The 21,213-nt window shown below is 38.6% G+C and overlaps 1 protein-coding gene across 5 annotated transcripts in view; it reads left to right on the forward strand.

Annotated features, from left to right (window-relative positions):
* Positions 1-21,213, forward strand: part of ERC1 (ELKS/RAB6-interacting/CAST family member 1) — a 288,936-nt gene that overhangs the window by 7,071 nt on the left and 260,652 nt on the right. For all 5 annotated transcript variants that reach the window (XM_042837662.1, XM_042837661.1, XM_042837663.1 and 2 more), the window contains exon 2: positions 3,376-4,209. In XM_042837662.1, the coding sequence (XP_042693596.1) occupies positions 3,541-4,209 (669 nt within the window). In that variant the 5' untranslated portion in view covers positions 3,376-3,540. The remainder of the gene's footprint in view (positions 1-3,375; positions 4,210-21,213) is intronic.

Below are 21,213 nucleotides of genomic sequence, written 5' to 3' on the forward strand. Positions count from 1 at the left end.
AATTAGTGCAAATTGGTGTTTTTGCTTGCAGTGGAATAGGGTTAATGTGGCTGCCTGCTGTATGGAGCGTGGCAGCGGTACGGCACACTGTGTGCTATCAACTGCTTTCAGCTACATGGGAAGCTGCTTTTCTATCGAGGACACTGGTTGCTTTCATTCATTCAACAGCTACCAGTAGTTTGGCAAAATGCTACCTAAAGCCAAGAGAAAACGATTTCGTGAGTTTACTTCCCTCCATGCTCCCCTTTTCAGGAGTGATTAACTCATTAGAAATGATCTCAAATCTTTTGTGTGCTTCTTGCATGTCATTAAGCACTTACTAGGTGATACTTCTGCATGCAGCTGTGATGTGTTCCTAGCGTCATTTCAACTTGATGCTTTTGGAGGGGAAAGTGCTTTAACTAAGTGGAATAAAATGTGTAACCTTTTGTTTAGAGTTAAAACTTAATGAAAGCTGTTGAAGTGAATGAGTGTTGGCAGTGATTTATTGAGGTGAGTTTCTAGCAAATGAGTTAAGTGTTTTGATTTGGATTAATTCTCGTGAGAATCCTTGTGAATGCAGGCTCTCAGTTGAAAATAATTTGCATAGCATCTAAGAAATATCTAATTGTTTTAAGTTCCTAATGGGTGCCACAGCAGCATTTTTAGCATTTTGGTGTCTCAAACACTAAGATTAGTCCGAAATAGCTTTTCTCTTTGGAAAAAGTATTTTTCTTTCAGATTGGAGCACAGGTTCTTGGTTATTGAAGTTACTCCACTGAAACACTGCAGACTTTGTTGAGTAGTTTATACTTCTGTGCTGTTTTGCATAAGGATATGTGGTAGAAATAGAAGAAACTTCCTATCTGAAACTTATATTTTAAAAAATAAATCTGTAGATAGTGTTTTGGGAGCGAACTTCAATTATTGATTGTACTGGCTGTCATTGTTCTTTTTTCCTTTATGTGTGTGTTTAAAATATTCCATAGCAACGTTGTCACTTGACTGAGCAGAGTAGCTATGGCTGTCATTTTAAAAAAGAAAAGAATATAAGAAAGTGAGCACTTGAACTTCTTGAGCACTGCTCATCAAACGCAGTTGTAGCTTTGTAAAATAACTCATGCTACTGTATCTTCTATGAAATAGTGTGTAAATGGAAAACTACTCTGTTCTGTTTGTGATTTAAAACCCATAGAATCATAGATTAGTTTGGGTCGGAAGGGACATTTAAGATCATCCAGTTCCAACCCCCCTGCTATAGGCAGGGACGCCTCCCTCTAGACCAGGTTGCTCAAAGCCCCATCCAGCCTGGCCTTGAATGTTTCCAGGGAGGAGGCATCCACAACCTCGCTGGGCAACTTGTGCCAGTATCTCAACACCCTCACTGTAAAGGATTTCTTCCTGATAACTAGTCTAAATCCATGCTCTTCCAGTTTAAAGCCATTTCCCCTTGCCCTGTCACTACCTGCCCTTATAAAAATTCCCTTCCCAGCTTTACTTTAGGCCCCCTTCAGGTACTGGAAGGCCTCTATAAAGTCTCCTCGGAGCCTTTTCTTCTGCAGCATGAAGAGCCCCAGCTCTCAGCACCACCAGAGGAGGTGCTCCAGCCCTCTGATCCCCTTCATGGCTTTCCTCTAGACCTGCTCCAACATCTCAATGTGCTTCTTGCGTTGGAGACCCCAGAAGTGGACACAGTACTCCAGGTGGGGTTTCATGAAAGCAGAGTAGAGGGGCAGAATCACCTCTGTTGACCTGCTGGTCACACTTCTCTTTAGGCAACCCAGGATACAATTGGCTTTCTGGGCTGCAAGCACACACTGCTGGCTCATGTTGAATCTTTCATCAACTGATACTTCCAAATCCTTCTCCTCTGGGCTCATCTCAAGCCATTCTCTACCCAATCTGTGCTTGGGATTGCCCTGACCCAGATGCAGGACCTTTCACTTGGCCTTGTTGAACTTCATGAGGTTGGCATGGGCCCACCTCTCAAGCCTGTCCTGGTCCCTCTGGATGGCATCCCTTCCCTCTAGGGAGTCAACTGCACCACTCAGCTTGGTGTTATCTGCAAACTTGCTGAGGGTGCACTCCATCTCACTGCCCATGTCATCTACAGAGATGTTAAATAACACCAGACCAGCACTGATCCCTGAGGAATGCCACTCATCATTGGTCTACTCTTGGACATTGAGCTGCTGACCACAATTCTAGGAGTGTGACCATGCAGCTAATTACTTATCTAGCAAGTGGTCCATCCATCAAATCCAAATGTTCCCTCAGCCATAGGAGCTGGAAAAATTGATTGAGTGATTGCTAGTATCTGTTAAACCAAACTTCCTAGCAGAAGGTGGGCTGGATTAAAGCTGGTGTGAAAGGAAAAATGTTAGGATGTATGATGTCTTTGTATGCTACTTGGTGGCCTTTTGTCTCACGGGGAGAGGTCAGTGCAGGAATATTTCAGTCTTGTTCTAGTTTTTAGATTTTAATTGAGCACGATTGTGATTTGAAATGTTTATAATGGAAAAATTAGTTAAAAACAGAAGAAGAGAGAACAGAGTTGTGTAGTAGCTCAGTCACAAGAGTAGATTTCAGCCTTGTTTCTTTATCCTCTGACAGCTGCTCATTAACTGTGGTCTCAACCCAGCATTTCTGTACTAAGGAGGTACCTGCTAGTGTACTTGCAGAGCAGCAAAATTTAACAGTGCAAAAATAAGGGCTTTTACTGCGTATCCATATATAAAGTAGAGGGGAAAGGTATAGCAACATGATGTCATCATGCTGTTCTGTTTTTGGAGAAGTCCCTGCTGTTAGGATGATAGTATTTAGTGGAACTACTCTGAGCTGATAAATGAGAAACATATTTTGTCTGAGAACTTCTTAATCTGAGTAAAGACTAAGTCACATTTAGGCAAAAAGAGACTGAAACTAGTTTTCAGTGAAGATACACAGAGGATTTAGAAACTGCGTCCTACAAAAGCTAGTGGTAGTACTTAAAAAAAAAGTACTACTGAATGTAGTAAGTGGACTTAAAATTTTGATTAAATCTCTTTTACTCAGAAGAGCAACAGATCAAGGGTAATGGTGAGTCAGAAGTGGGAAAAGAAGTTGCTCAACGTGGCCATTAACATTATGACTTGAAAACTGATGGGTATTCTTTTCACTCCCTCGTTACATGATAATGACAGGAAAACAAACAAACAAACAAAAAACAACAGGAGTAGAACTTTTTGAGTTCAAATATTAGAATTTAAATAATATTGCTGTTTGTGAGTGGAAATAAAAAAAAACGCTGGAGAAATAAAGTGGCAGTAGAATATGCTTTTATTCTTTTATTATTAATATGGGACAGAATATTTTGGAATAAACTAGATTGTTAATGTGTTATTTTTCTTGATACAGATGTGGTTCTGGACATGGTGAGCATGTGACTTCAAAGATGGACAACTGGATCTGTTACAAATTCTGATTGGCCTTAAGCTGACTTACAAACACTAAAGAGCTTCACGGGATTTCTCTCATTCCTAATTTATGCCTGTCTAATTGCCTCACACCACCAGCTTAATCATGTATGGAAGTGCTCGGTCAGTTGGCAAGGCTGAGCCAAGCAACCAGAGTCCAGGGCGTTCACCAAGGCTGCCACGGTCACCACGCTTGGGCCATCGTCGAACCAACAGCACTGGAGGCAGTTCTGGCAGCAGTACTGGGGGAGGCAGTGGGAAAACCCTTTCTATGGAAAACATTCAGTCCTTAAACGCTGCCTATGCTACGTCTGGCCCTATGTATCTCAGTGACCATGAGAACGTCGGTGCAGACACCCCAAAAAGCACCATGACTTTGGGCCGGTCTGGGGGGCGGCTGCCTTATGGTGTTAGGATGACTGCAATGGGTAGCAGCCCTAACATTGCCAGTAGTGGAGTTGCCAGTGATACTATCGCGTTTGGAGAGCACCATCTTCCTCCAGTGAGTATGGCGTCCACTGTGCCTCACTCGCTTCGCCAGGCCAGGGATAACACCATCATGGATCTGCAGACGCAACTCAAAGAAGTATTAAGGGAAAACGATCTGCTTCGCAAGGATGTGGAGGTGAAAGAAAGCAAGCTGAGTTCTTCCATGAACAGCATCAAGACCTTCTGGAGTCCTGAGCTAAAAAAAGAAAGAGCTCTGAGGAAAGATGAAGCTTCAAAAATCACCATTTGGAAGGAACAGTATAGAGTTTTGCAAGAAGAAAACCAGGTTTGTTATCTGATGTTGTTGTTGTGTTAGTGCAGTAGTGTGATTAAATGAGTTAGCTTGTGTATCGCACTTAGTTAAATTATTTTAGTGCTTTTCCCAGGTATCACAGAATCACAGAATGGCCTGGGTTGGAAGGGCCCTCAAGGACTGTGAATCTCCAACCTGTGCTGCTGCAGGCAGGCAGCAACCTCCCCATTTAGTACTAGACCAGGCTGCCCAGGGCCCCATCCAACCTGGCCTTGAACACCTCCAGGGACGGGGCATCCAACCTCTCTGGGTAGCCTGTTCCAGCACCTCACCACTCTCACAGTGGTGAGACGTCCAATCCAAGTCCAACCTGTCATCCAACCTAAATCTTCCCTCCCTCAACTTAAAACCATTTCCCCTTGTCCTGCTGTTATCAACACTTTCAAAGAGTTGATCCACCTCTTGTTTATAGGCTCCCCTTAGGTAATTGGTATGAATAAGAAGTTTTCATCTTTTTAAGTGTTTCTTTTCAGACTTGTAAGCCTCCTCTTCGGTGTGTGTTTTTCCTTATGATTTTTTTAAAAAAATTCCTTTTTTTTCCGTTTATTTTCTGGGACTGTTGTTCACCAATCAGTTCCAATTTGCAACTCTTTTATGCCACTCATGATCATTATTTGTATAGTGCTTAATTCCAGAAGTGTTCTCTTGAGATGCAGAATGTACTAACTGCTGACCCCAAATGCAACTGAACTGCTGCTGGATGTTGATAGTTTGCCAGTAAAACAAAGTTCATGTGGCACTGATCTTAGTTTAGAGCTCTAGTTAAATCCTCCAGACCTACAACTTTTGCAAACATGTAAACCGTGTTCTTGGCTACATGGAAGTACTTCTGTCTAATACCTTCTCATACTTTCTTTTGTCATAAGCAGTGCTTGTGTTCTTATACAACTATCATAAAGCACTCATTTATAGGTTTAAGGGTTTTATTGAGCTGTTCAGGTATATTTACTAGTTTAAGCAGGGCTTTTTTTGGTTTCTGTTGGGAAGATTGTTGGGAAGGAAGCTGGAGGAAATAAATAGTACTACCAGTACTTAACACATTATGTACTATTTTCAGGTAACATGACTTAAGTAGTAGATTCCTTTAGGTTAGTGATACTCTGCTACACTGAAGCAGTCTTGAGGCTTTCTTTTCACCCTTTTAAGAACTTAGTAAGGTAAGTTCTTAAAAAGTAGTAATGAGGTAAGTTGCTTTTTTTGAACTAGCATGAAATAATTTAACCAATTTATTCAGTTTTATAGCTGTATTCTTACTGAATGGTAGTGTTGCAAGGTGCTATTTGACAATGCACAAAATTTTATATTCATTTTCATGTCTTTTTAGAGTAAAAAAGCTTAAAGTGAAATCATTTTATTGTAAGAGCAGTATTTCCTTAGAAGGAGTAATCTAGTGAAAAATTCAGCTATGCTGGTTGTTGTGGTTTAATCTGGCAATCCGATAAATACCATTCAGCTGTTTGCTGACTTTCCTCTCAATGGGCTGAGGAAGAATTGAAAAAGGTGAAGGTTGAGATATGTGAGTTCATACAGAGATACTTTTCAATAAAAAACAAAGAAAAGAAAAAAGAAGAAGAAAAGGAACAAACAACAACAAAAAACCAAAAGATGCACAACACGATTGCTCACCACTCAGTTTGATGCCCAGCCAGGGGCTGAGCAGTGGTTGCCCCCCTCCATGCAGCTCCTTCCCATTTTATTTTTCAGCATGACACCACGTGGTACGAGATATCCTTCTGACCAGTTTAGGTCTGCTGACCTGATTCTGTGCCTTTTCAGCTTCTTGTGGATCCCCAGCCTTCTTGCTGGCAGAGCAGCCCAAGGAGCTCATAAGTCATCGACTTAGTGTAAACACTGCTCAGTTACAAGTAAAACATGAGTGTAACATTACTTTTTTTCATCCAAAATCCAAAACACAGCATCGTACCAGCTACTATGAGGAAAATTAACTCTATCCCAGTCCAAACCACGACACTGGTACAGTGCTAGTATAATGAAAACACAGAATGCCATTCACTCAGCTTTTTGGTGCTGTTTATTTTTCAGCAGAAGGTGAGTATTTAAATTGCCCAGTTCTCTCCTTGTGCTTTTAAAGTTCTGTTTTCAGACTGAAGAGAAAGGGAATGTTTTTAAATGTGACAATATTTTTGTGAATTTTGACATCTGAGGATGCTGTGCAGATCTGGAAGCAGAAATACAATGACTGTGTGGTTTAGAATGGAGTAAGTGGCTACTGAATATGTATAGATTTGAGAACAGTGATTTCTCTATCTGAGAGTTTTTTTGTGCGTGTCTTTCCTTTATCCCCTAATTAAACATTTACAGATACTTCCAGGCGGCTGTTTTCTAGGCAATCACTATAATTACTACCACAGTGGTAGAATTGTATAACTTCGGTCCTAAAAAAGAAGGGTGCAATTTAAAAGTAAAAGGGTATTATTGCAATAAGCGGTAAAAACTAAGAGTGCTAATTAATAGATTATAGTTAGCTAACAGTGTGTCCTAATTAAACTCTGAATTCATTATGTCTTCTATAGCCTGTTGGAATTGGTCACTTCAGCCATTATAATGAAAATCAGTTTAATAGGATTTACAGTAATTAAACAGACTTTTCTGTTTAGACACTGAACATGGGACTTCTCTGATTTGTTGGTGGACCTGAAATATCTTCATTACCCTCCTCCTACCTTCTTCTAAAACAAGGTTAATATATTCCTACTGTATGGTCTTTCAGCGTACCTGCAGGAACTGGTATTTCAGCTCTCAATACCAGTATTTCAGCACATCACTTCAATAAAAGCCTTCTGGCATGGGCAGGACTTGTGCTGTAGATTAAGTTTAGCTAGGGCCAAATGCATTGTTTAAAATTGGCTAGATTCATGGAGCCAAGGTGCGGGCTGACTCATCCCATTATCTGATAGTCATCTCAATCTCTTTGGCTGTGATCTTGGCTATTTATTCCTCCTTGCATGCTTGATTGTCCCTGATTGGATTTATTTATTTGCTTGTTTGTTTTACTATTCTTGTCACTTCAGCTTTGACTGAATTGTCTCTAAGTTCTGGAAGTTGTTAAAAATGTGTAAAAACATGAGCTATGGTCGATCACTACCTCAGTATCCTGTGCAATGTGCTTTGGTGTCCCTGAGTTTTCTTACATACGTCTTGGGAATGTCTGCAAATAGATGTTAATTATTGGAGTGTACCTTGCTGATTTCCTAGGAATTTTCTAGGTTGAATAAAGGCTGAATAGTCTCCTTTTGGAGAAAAGATAAAATAAATAGGAAGATTAAAGAGTACTCTATATGTCCTGGTGCAGTTATGTTTATTTTGGCACAAATAGTCAGCAGGACTATCTGGGATTTAGTATGTGCATGCATCTATCTAGGAATAAATAGTTCTCACATGGGTTGGAAAGGCTTAGCTTTGCACAGTGGTGATGGTTTCAGCTGTGATGCAGTACAGCTGTATTCATCAGCTACTCTGAGCAAATTTTAACAGCTGTGGAGTATAACGTAAGCTGAATTTTTTTTCATCCTTTAGTAGTTTGTTGCTGAAGTGCTAGAAAATCCTGTCATTCGGTACATGGGGAATGTCCTCCTCATCCCATTCTGAAGAGCTCAGAACATGAAGTGGAAAGTATTCCCCTAGTTAACATAGGGTTGTGGAAAAACAGAGTAGTTTGCAGTGTGGTGTGGATTAGTTATCCAATTACACTTAGCAAGAAGATGGAAGCAGAGTAGAGATGATTTCTCAAAGATTAGCAAGCGTGTGCAAGGAGGAACTGATGGAGTCAATAAATGGGAGTTTGGTTTTGGCACAGACTTGTTCTCCTTAGCACGCTTCAGTAAGAATTACATTTCTCTGACTGGAACAGATTTTCTTTTTTTGGTGTGAATGGGGTTTAAAGTTTACCTGAAAATGTCTTCGTTAGAAGCCTGAAGAATGAAGGAAAGATGGTGAGTATTTTTGGCTGATAGTTTCATTAAAAACTGGACCACGATGGACTGCATGGAGCTAGAGAGAAAAAAGGAACTCCTCTCAGTTGAAACTTTACACATGCCAAGGTGGTTGTCCATAAAAATAATGAGTGCAATGCAAATTGGATGTCTGCCACCCTGTACTGAAATTTACCACACTGTCTGATCTGGGTTTCAAATCTGAATTATGTTTTGGCTGAACTAGTGCGGTACTGCTGAAAACATCTTTCTACTTTGATGTATTTTTGTGGCCTTTTTGTGGTTAGAGGTTTTGAATGTCTGAGTGAGGGAGTTTAACCAAGAAAATATTTCTGAAAAGTATTTCACCTTACGTGGGGTGAGTGCTTGAAGAACGTTCTGCCTTATTGGGATGGAAGAGTGTGGCTGGTGTCCTCCAGCGGTTCGTCAGCGCTCTTCTCCAGACCTCTGTGATTATGACTTCACTGTCAGAAGTGGTTTCCATTTCACAGTAGCATGGAAGGGATGTTTCACTTATTTTAATGTAGTTGTCTGTGTGTTAGCCTCTTAAATGTGTTGGGTGATGCTGCTGTGAGACTGGCAGAACTAAAGAGCACAGTCTTCACCTGAATATTATATTAATTCTTCCATCTCCACTCATTTTATTTTTTTGCTTTAATTATATATATATATTTTTAAGTGGATTGTTCTAATACTTTATTCTAATGGTAGTTACCATTCTTGAGTTGGCTATTAGCTAGACTTTCTCCCCTTTAGTGCATCTTTATTTGCGTCATATGCAATTCCATCGTCATTGCTAAAATTCATTGTGTATAACCTATGATGTTACACTTAAACACTTTTTTTCTGTGGCAGATCTGTTAACTCTATAGAATTCTGTAAGGCTCGCTCTGTCCTTATTTGGTTGAAACATGACATAATAACTTCTTTTTTAGAGTAACTCGGCTATCTCCTGAGGAGTGCTTAGTATCTGAGGCATGTATCAAGCTGCAGCTCTTCAGAAATTGACACGCAGTCTCCCAGGAGATGGACCTTCTGTGTTCTGCCTCTTTGCAATTCTGTAAGGAAAGAAACTAAGACTTCTGCTGCTTATTAAAGCTCCCTAATGCTCCTTTTCTCCTGTTTTCTTATTGAGGTAGAATCACTCTTGAGTTGCTTTAAGCTATAGCATAAGCTGAACAGTTGGTCCCTATTTGATCCATTAGGCAGACAAGGGGAATACTACCAACTTAAAAGAAGCTTTTATTAAAATGGGTTGCATCGCTGGTAATGGTGAATTTCTTAGTAGGTTCACTGTGCTTTTTGCTACGGAGCTGGGAGAAGGATTACTTTGTGTTCTACATAGCAAATTGTTCTGCTCCTTGCTTTGAAATTCTTTATCTGCTGTGTAGCAAGGCTGTTCAGACATCGCTCCCTAACTAGTGAGGTTTCCAGCGTGTTATTCCACCATTCAGTATGTATGGTTCTGAATTTTATCTGAATTACTGAATTTCTTCATTGTCTTTTCTTGGTATTATGTCAATTCTGGTATTTGAGTTGTTCATTTTTTCCTTAGGTGCTCCTTCTTTCTAAAATATGTGCTGCATAACTTGAAACTGTGTAAGGCTCTGGTTTAGAGCAGATCAAGCTTCCTACTAGTCACTTAGCGAGCAATGGAATAGTGAGAGCTGTGAGAATAGCTCTGTGCTTTTGCTGCATTATATATATTTCATTTTAGTAGAGGTCTTCTACTGCTGTTATAGCTTCCTAATACTAAATCTAATGTTCTTGTGTGTATTTCTTTTACCACATGGTATTGATTTAAGTAGAAAAGAGAGAAATGTTTCTAATGGAAATGCTAGTCCATCGGAAAAGTGTTACTAAGAATACAGAGGCCAGTCTTTGTGTATGCCTCCAAGGCCAAAAATCTAAGCTGAGCTTTTTTCCTCTTCTTCTTCCCCTATTTGGTGATATTAGGAGGTCTTACAAACATGAAGATGACTGCTGAGTTAACCACCATTACTAAACTGAGATAAAAGGAATGTTTTTTTTTCCCCTTCAAAGTAGATATCTAACAATCCTGTTAACAATCGGTGCAGTGCTTGAGACACTGATAAAACAGAAGTTTTTTTGTCTTTTGGATAAATACATCTCTCATGTATACATTCTCAGACAAAGGCTGGAGAGCAAAAGAGTTTAGTAGTGACATTTCTGTACTCCAAAAATGATTACTTCATTGGATAAGTTATCAAGGGTAATAATGCTAGCCGTCTGCCTTAGTAATTGGAAAAAAATGCTCTGAAATACCACTTTAGCCTCAGCAGGCAGGAGGGGTGGAAAAGGAGAAACTCCAATGTTCAGGGTGTTTCAGCATAAAGAGTGTTAATATATGCTTGTGTTTAGTGCACACAAGAACATTTCAGTGTTTTGGGTAGTATTGGTCTGTGATGATTTGAGCTTCTTGACAGAAATCTGACTACAATGGTATGTCAACAGATACGCATAACTGTTCTGGATTATGCTTTTTTTTTGTTTTGTTTGTTTTCCCCTGAAGATAATTAGTACTCTACCTTGAAAAGAAAGCCCTTGGCAAAACTTTTCATGACCCACGAGATCCATATAACAATATTTTTACACTGAATTTACAGATTTGCATTGGGTCCTCTCAGAAAGACTGTAGTCACCTTCTGTACTGAACAAAATACAGGGAAAAAGCACTGTTAGTTTCATTCTATGTTGATATCAGTTTTTATATCGAAGTGATTTGCCTAGTGATTGCATGCTGCCTTAGACCGAAGAGAAGAAATACTTGGTTACTAACAGCCATGAGAGGTAGGTAGCATGTACATATTTGTAAAACTCTATTACAGTTAAGGATTTCATGCCATGTCACCAAAAAAAAAGCTGATAAATTTTCCTTTTTGTTGTCAAAATACTTTACAGCTCAACCATGCTCTTGCTGTATTGCTCTGTACACACACTTCATCTTTTAAAGACTTGGTCTATTTTCCTTGCCTATCTATAGGAATTACAGCATTATTTTCTTTTTATAACCTTTGACACTGAGCACCAAAACCTTTTGACCTGATTGAGAGAAACTGAAGTGTATCACTTTGGTTTGCAACTGCAGTGTGGTGGCTTGCATTTAAATCATAAAGAAAATAAAAAAAATACATGGAAGGATTCATTATCAATGTCTAAATCAATATTTGGAGAATTTTCATGATGATTTGAATTTATTTTTTTTCAATTGATCTCCATTAAGAAAGTCATCTTAGATTCAGAGACTTTTAATTATTTAATAATGAAATATAAAATATTTAATGATAAATAAAAAATAATTTAAAGCATAATATACTCTTCTTATTGCACGTGTGCTCATTAGGATCAGCTTAATCACATGCAGAAGTACTGGCACAGAACACGTACTGAAAGTTCTTCCAGTGTCCATTGCAGGAGAAATCAGAGTGATGTATAACAGCTACAGCAATAAATAAATGTGATTGACTTTAGCTTAATTTTAGCAGCTTCTTTTGTAAACTGGAATGCCAGGCAATGTACTATCACTGGTAACCTAGGTTTTTTGATAGCTTCTTCTTGTGTTAAAAATTCTTACTCATCTATATACAAACTTTAAAAAAAAATTGCTATGTGTTACTACTTTTTTTTTCTTTTTTTTTTTTTTCTTTCTGTTTCTAAATGACTTAAGTATATGTGCAGTGGACTTCTTTGACCCTTCTCTGAGTAGGAGCTGCTGGTCAGGAATTCCTTTGAAACACAGTAAAATGCCTGAATCCTTGCTCTATGCTGCCTGCATCTCTGTGTGGTTTTCTTTTAAGATTCAGTGACTGTTGTCAGTGTTCTGGAAAATAAATACTGTACGTGAACGAGGGTGAGCAACTGTTCAAAGGCATTTAGGTTCTTCCAGAACTTGATTCTACAACATCAAAAGCAATATGTAGTTTCTCAGCAATCTCAGGCAGCTCATTGAAAGTACACAAAGACTGGTTCATGGGGATGATGACTTTTCTAATCTTGTATATAATACAATGTAGACACCTTTTTGGGAAAGGAGTCGAAAGGGAGGCAATGGTGATCAACCGTTCCATAGAAAGATCTTTGTCAAGGCTTTGCAAATATAGCAGAAAGGCAAGACTAAACTCCATTTTTCCAAAAAGGTGCTTTGTAAACGACTGCTGTATATTTGCATCGTTCTGAGGTTCTGTAGTGTGTTGCTATCCCTTTGTTTTTCTGCAGCGCGATCTTTTCCTGCTTCTTCCCTTCTTTTTCTGCCCCTCGCAGCCCTGCCTCATTTGAAACTGGGAGGCAGCCTTAGCTTTGGAAAAACAAGCAAATAATGAATGCCAGTCCAAGATTAACTATGCCTCACTGGTATCTGAATTCAAACTGAATACAGTTACGTTCTTTCATGGCCAACAAATACTTTGTCTTCACGTTCTTTTGAGAAGCTCTATGAAGAAGTAGGCACATCACTGAATATACATTTGCCATCTGAACACTTTACAGATTTTTTTTTTTTTACATAGGTTTTCTCACAAATTTCTACATGAGAAAGCAATGCTTGATTTTAAGTTTACGGATTTTTGATCTTTTTTGTCAGATAGTCAGGGTTGGTGACTTTTGAGAGTCTTGAAGTGTGTGCTGGTGTGGATTTCAAGGAGTAAGGGACTGTTCTCTTTGGTCACTTCTTTCTGAGACTAATCCAAATCAGCATTGTTCAGAAATAGATACATATTTTTTTCCAGGTACAGTATACAGGATCTATTTCTTCCCTAGTTTGCTTCTGGCATTTAAGGGGAGGGGATGTGGGATGGTGGTGGGAAGCAAGTCCTACCTTCTGTAACACAGAATGGTGAGCCTTATGTACTCTTTTCCCCTTGGAAGAGTCTTGATTGATGGGTTATTGGTGGTTTTTTATTGTTTTGTTTGTTTGTTTGTTTTTCCAGTGGAATCACACTGCAAATACCAGAGGCTTATTTTTGACTGGAGAGAGGGAAAAGCTTTTAAAACAAATGTTTGTGTTGTAGCATATTGCCTTTAAAGACCCGTACTGACAAGAATTGTCATCTCAGGTTTAATAAGACCTGATGTTGAAGGTAACCATGTCCAGTGTTACATATACGAGTGATTGTATGGGAACTGCAGAGTCACAGCCTGAACCTCTGATTGATCACCTGAGGCGAGCCATGAGTCAGCCAGAGGAGCACAGGTGGAGGCAATTCACTGTGCTGCTGGAAGGGATGGAGCCTGGCTGCACCCCTCCTAGAGCTATTGAAGAGCTGGCTACCAGTGGGGAAGGATCTCTTCTGGAGATCTGCTCTGCTGGTGTTTTGTGGGTGAGCCCAGGATAGGGATAAGCCTTCTATCTATTCTCTTTTGTTATCATAGTCTGCTTTGCCTAACTCTCTCGTCTATTTTGTGATTATAACATCCTACTCTTCTTTGATTTTACAGTGATTATGTATTGTCTTTTCATATGAAAACTTTACAAGGGCTTTCCATTATAGCCATATGTCTTCCTCCTGTTTCAGTGATGTTGTAGTATATGAAAGATGCTTCATATGTAGAAGAAAATGCATGTTTGTACTCCTTATTTGTTTGATGGGTGGTGTGCAGCTACTGAGTTACTGTAATGGATATTAGGGCAAGAAGTGTTCAAAATTGGCTTTGTGTTAAGAATCTATGAGTAGATGAATTTGTTTGCAAAATATAATGAAAAGCATACGGAAGTTTCACAGATGCATCTAATATCATGCCTCTGCTCAGCCCTATCTTGCCAAAGGCTACGAAATGAACTTTTTCTGCTTTTCACAACCAGAAGGTACATCTCCTGTAAAAAAATGGAAAAGGACCTGGAGTTTTTTTTTCTCTTCTACAGAAGAAAAATTTGCATTATAGGCTTGAAAAGAGTGAATGAGCATTTAGATGTTTTGCTCCTATCTTTTCTAAGGTTAGAGTTTACTTTGTGGAATTCCTCTGGGACACGGGTTTTCATTTGATTCACAAGAAATCCCTCAGTTTACATTAAGACTAAGCTACCGATTTGTCTTTGGCATCAACTGAAAATGTACATATGACGTCCATAAAAGTGATTTTTTGGCTTGTATGGGAAGAGTTTCATAATTTGTTGAATGACAGGAACGCATCCATGCAGAGGATAGCAGAAGTTTTAATCTGAGGATTAGTGCTTTTTGGTGAAACGTTGAATCCCAGAAGTCTCCTAGGAAAAGGAAGTGGGTACAAATAAAAATGGCTTAATAGCAAAAGCTTTTAATTAGGTCATTATTAGGAAATGCTATGTGCCCTGGGCTGGAATCTTAGGAATTATCTGGCTTATCTCTTTTGTACAAACAAATGTGGAGAATACGATCATTGGAAGATTTATTATTTGACCTTGTTTAGTTTAAGAGTGCTAATAACATAGTAATGTGTCTACCAGTTACAGCATAGTAACAGGTTAGAACAGAGTGTCAAGCTTTTGGCGTGCTTCTCATACTACCACTTAGTTACCCTGATGAGGAAGGATAGAAGAATTCTGGGAGAGAGCATTGGTAAAAATCAAGAGAATTCTTTATATGAACTGACTATGGCAATCTTTGTGTTTTGGATTAGTATAACAAAGATACGTGCATTTATGGAATCTTTCATCTGTGCGTTAAAATTAATTGATATATTTGTTTGTGGGAATTAACAGTTAATCCAGAGTAGCTGCATAGATGTAACTCTGAAAGTAATTCCTCCTATTTATTTCTGTGGAAACAACAACAAATACAAAGAGCACAATAACACTTCTAGAGCAAGTTCTCAGCTACAAAACAGTATTTTTCAACGTAGTCACCACCGTAAGCTGTGCATTTTCACCAGCAATGAACAAGAGACTACATGCTGTGCTCACAAAATAAATAAATAGAAAAATTCTGCACCAGCAGAGGTGGCCTCCTGTCACCCCTGCAGAAAATGCAATGCCCACCACCTCACTATGCTCACATCCACTGCTTGGTTTCCATGCATGTTCAGCAAGCGTCAGTTAATGGGTGTAATTTTTTCTGCATGAGGGACTTCAGTTCCACACCTTTGCTTTATATGCTCTTTCATGTCAGTCTCCATTCTGTCAGACTGCCCTCCTGCTGCCACCAGTCACACAGCAACAGCATGTAATAGAATACTGGTGAGAAGGTTCACCCTCTACTGCCATATCACCAACATTCACCTCTAATGTCGTGACATTACTTTCAAAGCAGCCCTCATACAAATGGGAGCTCACGAGTTGTTTTTTTTTTTGGAATAGGGGAATTTTCTAGTTTTAGCTTGTTGATCAGTTGAGTAAAATCAAACTATCATTGTGCTTTTATTTGCACAGTTTTTAAGGCTTTCAGGTGGTATCTGTTCGGTCAGGTTTGACAGTATGGTTGTGAGCCTGTTAATGTGTAACCATTTAAATAGATCTGTAAGCCTAGTTACTCAAAGGAGGAACATCTCTAAGGAAGCGTAGGTATACTTTCATATTAGAAAGTAAATAGTGTGTTGTTTATGTGCAGTCAATACCATTTCTTGTGAGAGAAGTGAAGCACTCAACCATTTGGTGATCCTCTTTGCAGAGAGTATTTGGACCTGTTCCCATCATTCACAGTGAGGAAGGATTCAAAAAACGGAATTATCCTCAGTGCTGGATTATGGAAGAAAAGAAATTTAGAAAATTACCTTTGCAATAAAATGAATTGATTCAAACTTTTTGTAACAGTGAATTAGTTTTTGAGCTAGCGCATGGTTTTGAAAAACAGTAAGAAAAATTTTACTAAGTACGCTATGACCATGATTTGCGTTCTGTGCACGTACTTGACCAAAGAGTTGAAGTGAAGATGGGTGCTGCTGTGTGCTCAGACTCTGATCTGTATGTGATTCCAGGGGTCTTTGCTCTTTGCAGTTGTGTAACGTACTAGCAAGATTGTACTGGCTGTTTCACAATTACTGCTTTATGAGCCGTTATAGTTGGAAATAAAATGTCTTCTAATTTCTCTTACAAAATCTGACTTATTTTTTGATCTGTCTGGTTAAAATCACTGAAGACTTTACAATTTAGCTTCAAAGCAGAACTTTGCACTTAACATATAATACTTGAGCAGGTTTGACGATCGTGCTCTCATTCCATTCTGTCTCCCCATTCTCCTACAAATAAGATTCAAAGTCCCATGTTTGCTATTTAAGGAAGGCTCCAAGTTAGCGTTTCTATCCAGGAGAAGCTTTTACTTTTGGCTAAGGCTGGGGAGGCATTGAAGATTAACCTTTCAAAACTGTTTAAATTAATTTATTGTGTGCTTATTCAAGAATGATTTGTCTCTTTTCCATTTGTTTGAATAAGCTCAAATCTGTATATGTTTTAGGTCTGATGTCTGTCTCCTTTTCTGTGTGAGAATTGTCATGAATTCATATTTAGCCCCACTTTTTTGTTAATTAACTCTTTATAGTGTTTCATGTCAGACTTCTTTAATGTGAAAGACTGAGAACCTTTGGAAGAAATCTTTAATTCACTTTCATTTGCAGCTAATACGCATGTTAATATTTCTTTGTGAAGTATTGCATGCTAGACAGCCTTTGAAGGCTGATCTGGAAAAAGTAGATCTGTACTTCACAGGTTGAATGTTAACACAGCTGTTTGGTGCAGTAAGACACTATTATGGATAAACAGTAGCTGATGCTGGGACCTCTTTGAATATGTGCTGTTTAAATTCCTGACTTGCCCAAGTGAACCAGCTGTTCCTCCTGCACATGTGATTTTGTGCTATCCAAACCGAAGATACACAGTTCATTTTGGCTCTGGGGATTAGAGTGCACTTGTTGTGCATCTCAAGCAGAGCTGCTCTTTTAGTTTCCTGTGATATATATTCAGTTTGTATGCACCAATACTGTTGTGTGAAATCAACCAACACATGACAAGTAGGGACTTTCTGAGGATCTTTCAAACAATGTCTCTGCTGCAAAATAGAAGGCTGTTGTGGATATAATCACATTTGGACAATTTCTAAAGCGTGAGTTTCTGAAGGAACTTAAATGCTTATGAATTAAACATTTCAGCACTCGGGAAGATGTGTGTTATTTCTGTCAACAAATGCAGATTATAAAATATTTCCAAACCATTAAATTGGGTTAGATATAATATGATTATTAAAAATCATGCAGTTAATGGTTGCTATAGTTGAGATATGGGAGATTTTTTTGTTCTCAGTGCTAACCCATAGAAAGCAAAACCACCTCTTCTTTATAAGGTACTTGGATATATTAAGAGCTGTCAGCTCTTCAGACTTGTATTTATAGGAGTTCAGTAGTATTCTTAGCTTACATTTGAAGCAGTACATCTTTTATTATTTTCTTGAAAGTGTTGACTTTCGTCTGTCCTGCACAGTTAATGTATATCATGCAACAGGAACAGTTAATTTTGTTAATCAAATCTAAGGGAAGATATTAATTTTTAGTAGTGTATCAGTAACAGAATGGGTCCCTATGCAATATAGACTTACATATAATTGAATGGATGAGATGTGATTTTACTGTTAAACACCTTAATATTTTTTTGTTTTTCACGTCTGATTGGATGCTGAGTATTTCATTAATAGCAGACTACAAAAATGCAGAGGTAGCATTTAGTCCATGAAAATGGGTCGTATTTTTACATTTTCCTCTTCCTTTTTATTTTGAGAGTGAATATACTGTATTTTTTTAAATGTTGTTGTCAATTTAGGCAGTGAAAATTAGAGAAGGCTGCGAGATATTTCATAATTAAAAAGGTAAAACACCACTACTTGATTTTGGTGGCTTATGTTTTTTTATTAATCCTGAAGTAACTGGGAGAGGTTCTGCCTGGTGTATATATACTTAGCAAACTTAAACTTTGCATCCCTTGTACAGTAACTTATTAACCAGAAGTACAAGTAATTAGCAATGCTATATTAGTATTTCTTCAAATTACAAAACTGCTGTTACTGTCATAAGCTGACTTCAGTTCCCAGGAGGAAGCTTCTATCTTTCCAACCTGTATGAACGTGTTCTGAATTAACTTATCAGTTGAGTTTACAACTTCTGCCTGTCACATCAGTTTCCATCATTGAAAAGTGATATTAAACACTGCAGCATTAAATCAAGAGAACAGAAGGCTATGGAAAATGTTAAGTACAAGGCATAGGAGGTGTACAGTTATATGAAGTGCTAATTATTAACCATGGCCTCATGTACAATACTTGATAGTTAAAATTGATAAATATATATATTTTTTTTAGTTCATGAAGTTCTTTACGTCTTGGTTTGTGATCTTTTGGGATGGCTTCTTGTTTCTCAAGTACAATTCCCTTCTTCTTTCCTTTACTGTTCAACAAGCTGTTGGGAGATAAGTAGCACAATAGCTCTTATATCACTTTTGATATTGGAACCATCTGAATTGCACAAGTTCAGGTATTTTTTTCTTTTTGCAACAGATTATGCCCTAAGGCGCACACAAGCTACATATGTATCCAAGCTACATATGTAAGTGACTAACATGGAAACAAGGGCCCCATTTTCCATGGAGATTTTTACAATGCCTCATATTCAAGGCACAGTTTATGTTAACTTTATAGTCGCAAATGATTTACACATTTTCTGAATGGTTCTCAATCAGGTCTGCAGCTGTGGAGCACAAACATCATAAATTGAAATGTTTCACCACTTTGACAATCAACTCTCTGGGGGAAAATGCCACCGAAACTACCAAACTAACAATGAAAGAACACGTAGCTGTTGTCTTAATAGTAATTTCCCACTAGTCATCATTTTCTGTTTGTTCTTGATGCATCTTTTATTTCCACATCTCATGGATAGCACCAGTAGTTGCTATTACTATGACTTTAGTCCCCTTACTAGCACTGTTCAGTCTCTGCAACAAGTGAAGAGCAGTTGGTATTGCAATAATCTAAGCAAACTTTCAATATATGCACAATAAAGCAGAATCAATTCAGTATGAAACCACTCAATTATTAGGAAGTCCTGAACTTAGTGCATATTTTTAATGCACTTCTTGGATGGAATTTGATTTTTTTAATGTGCTGTATTTCCATTCTCATTAATCTTATATAACTTGGCATCACTGTCCCCTCTTGCTTGTACTGGTTTTATACAGCTTAATATGAACTGTTCTGGTTAGAGTGATTTACTAAAACAGTTAATTTTCATCTGAATGTGTTCCTTAAACAACAGGACTGAGCGAAATAAGATTGGGATATAACCTGAAAACTATAAAAATGTTTTTAGTACTGTAGAACAGGGTAATGAACTCTAGAATAAAATAAATATTGCTTCTGCTTGCAATAAGTCATTTATTTCATGCTTAAAATGTATATTTCCAGGACAGAGTCTGAAACAGAAGTAAGAGATCATGACTGAATTTTCTTTTCAATTGTATAAACTGACTAAAATATGCTTCTGCTTCCAAAAATTTGCATACTTGAGTGAGCATTGAGAAGGGAATAAAGAAGGCTCTCCTCAAATCCTGCAGGATTTATTTGTTCAGGAACTTTTAATGTGAAATGTAGATTAGTGTTGATCCCCTAGACAGATTACTCAATTTTTTCTACCTTCCCACTTGGCTTCTCTACATTCTCCCACAGTATGCAAATAGAGAGATAATACATCTGAACAAGATGTTGCATCTTTCTGTGCTATGCCAGTCTGCTGAGATACTCAAGAAGATCCAGCAGGCCTTTGTAATGAGAGCCAGGTTTCACAGAGAACATGAGCCAGCAGTGTGCCCAGGTGGCCAAGAAGGCCAATGGCATCCTAGCTTGTATTGGAAATAGGGCAGCTGGCAGGAGCAGGGGATGATTGTCCCTCTGTACTCAGTACTGTTGAGGCTGTGCCTTGAGAACTCTGTTCTGTTCTGAGCACCTCACTGCAAACAGCCCTGCTGTTTGTCCAGAGAAAGACAAGAAAATGAAGGGTCTAGAGCATGAGTCTTATGAGTAGCGGCCAATAGAACTGGCATTATTCAATATGGAGAAGAGGAAGCACAGGGAAGATATATACTTCTAGAATGACCTGAAAGGAGATTGTAGTGAGGTGGGGATTGTGCTCTTCTCCCAGGTAATTAGCAAAAGGACAAGAGGGAATGTCCTCAAGTTGTGCCAAGGGAGATTCGGGTTGGATGTTAGGAAGAATCTCTTCTAAGAAGGAGTGGTGATGCATTGGCACAGGCTGCCCAGGGAGGTAGTGTCCCTGGTAGAATCACTGTCACTGGAGGTGTTCAATAAAAGGGTAGATATGGTGCTGATGGACACGGTTAGTGAGCATGGTGGGGATGGGTTGATCTTGCAGATCTTTTCAAGCCTTTATGATTCTATGAGCGCTACTAGCAGTGAATTGGACAGGGATTACTTGAAAGAATTCAGTCTGTACAAGACTACAGTATGAATCTGAGGGTGATGATGTTGCTGGCTGATGCCAACTGGGAGTTTCATTTCTTTCTTCTTTAGAAGATTGTGGAAATTAGGAAGGAGGATGAGAGAATGGGCTTTCCTTACCATGGAGAAGAGGAGGCTTTGGGGTGACCTAATAGCAGCCTTTCTGTACTATGAGGAGGTTATTGAGATGATGGAACCAGGCTCTTCATAGTGGTGCATAGTGAGAGGGTGAGAAACAATCGAAATAAAGGTTTTGGTCAAATGCATGGAAAACCTTGGAGGCTTTCAAGATCTGGATAAAGTTCTGAGAAACTTAATGTAGTCTCATAACTGACTCTGCCTTGAGGAGGAGGTTAAATGTCCTGCTGTCCTTTCCAGTGTGAATTAGTCTATCATAATTCTGTTTCAGTATACTCATTTGCATAGTGCATCATGTATGCTTCTGTTTTCAGTTCAAATCATAAATGAACATGACTTTGTGTAATCATCTTGTTTCATAAAGATGTATAAGGGGTACAGTATGTATACACTGCCACTGTCAAGTTATGTGTGATTGTCAGTAGGCATGTGATAGTCACAAGCATACTTAGTTACAGAAGAAA

The sequence above is a fragment of the Centrocercus urophasianus genome, unplaced genomic scaffold (assembly GCF_019232065.1).
Source record: "Centrocercus urophasianus isolate 14NV4802_14NV808 unplaced genomic scaffold, USGS_Curo_1.0 seq_73, whole genome shotgun sequence".
In the NCBI taxonomy this organism is placed as follows: domain Eukaryota; kingdom Metazoa; phylum Chordata; class Aves; order Galliformes; family Phasianidae; genus Centrocercus; species Centrocercus urophasianus.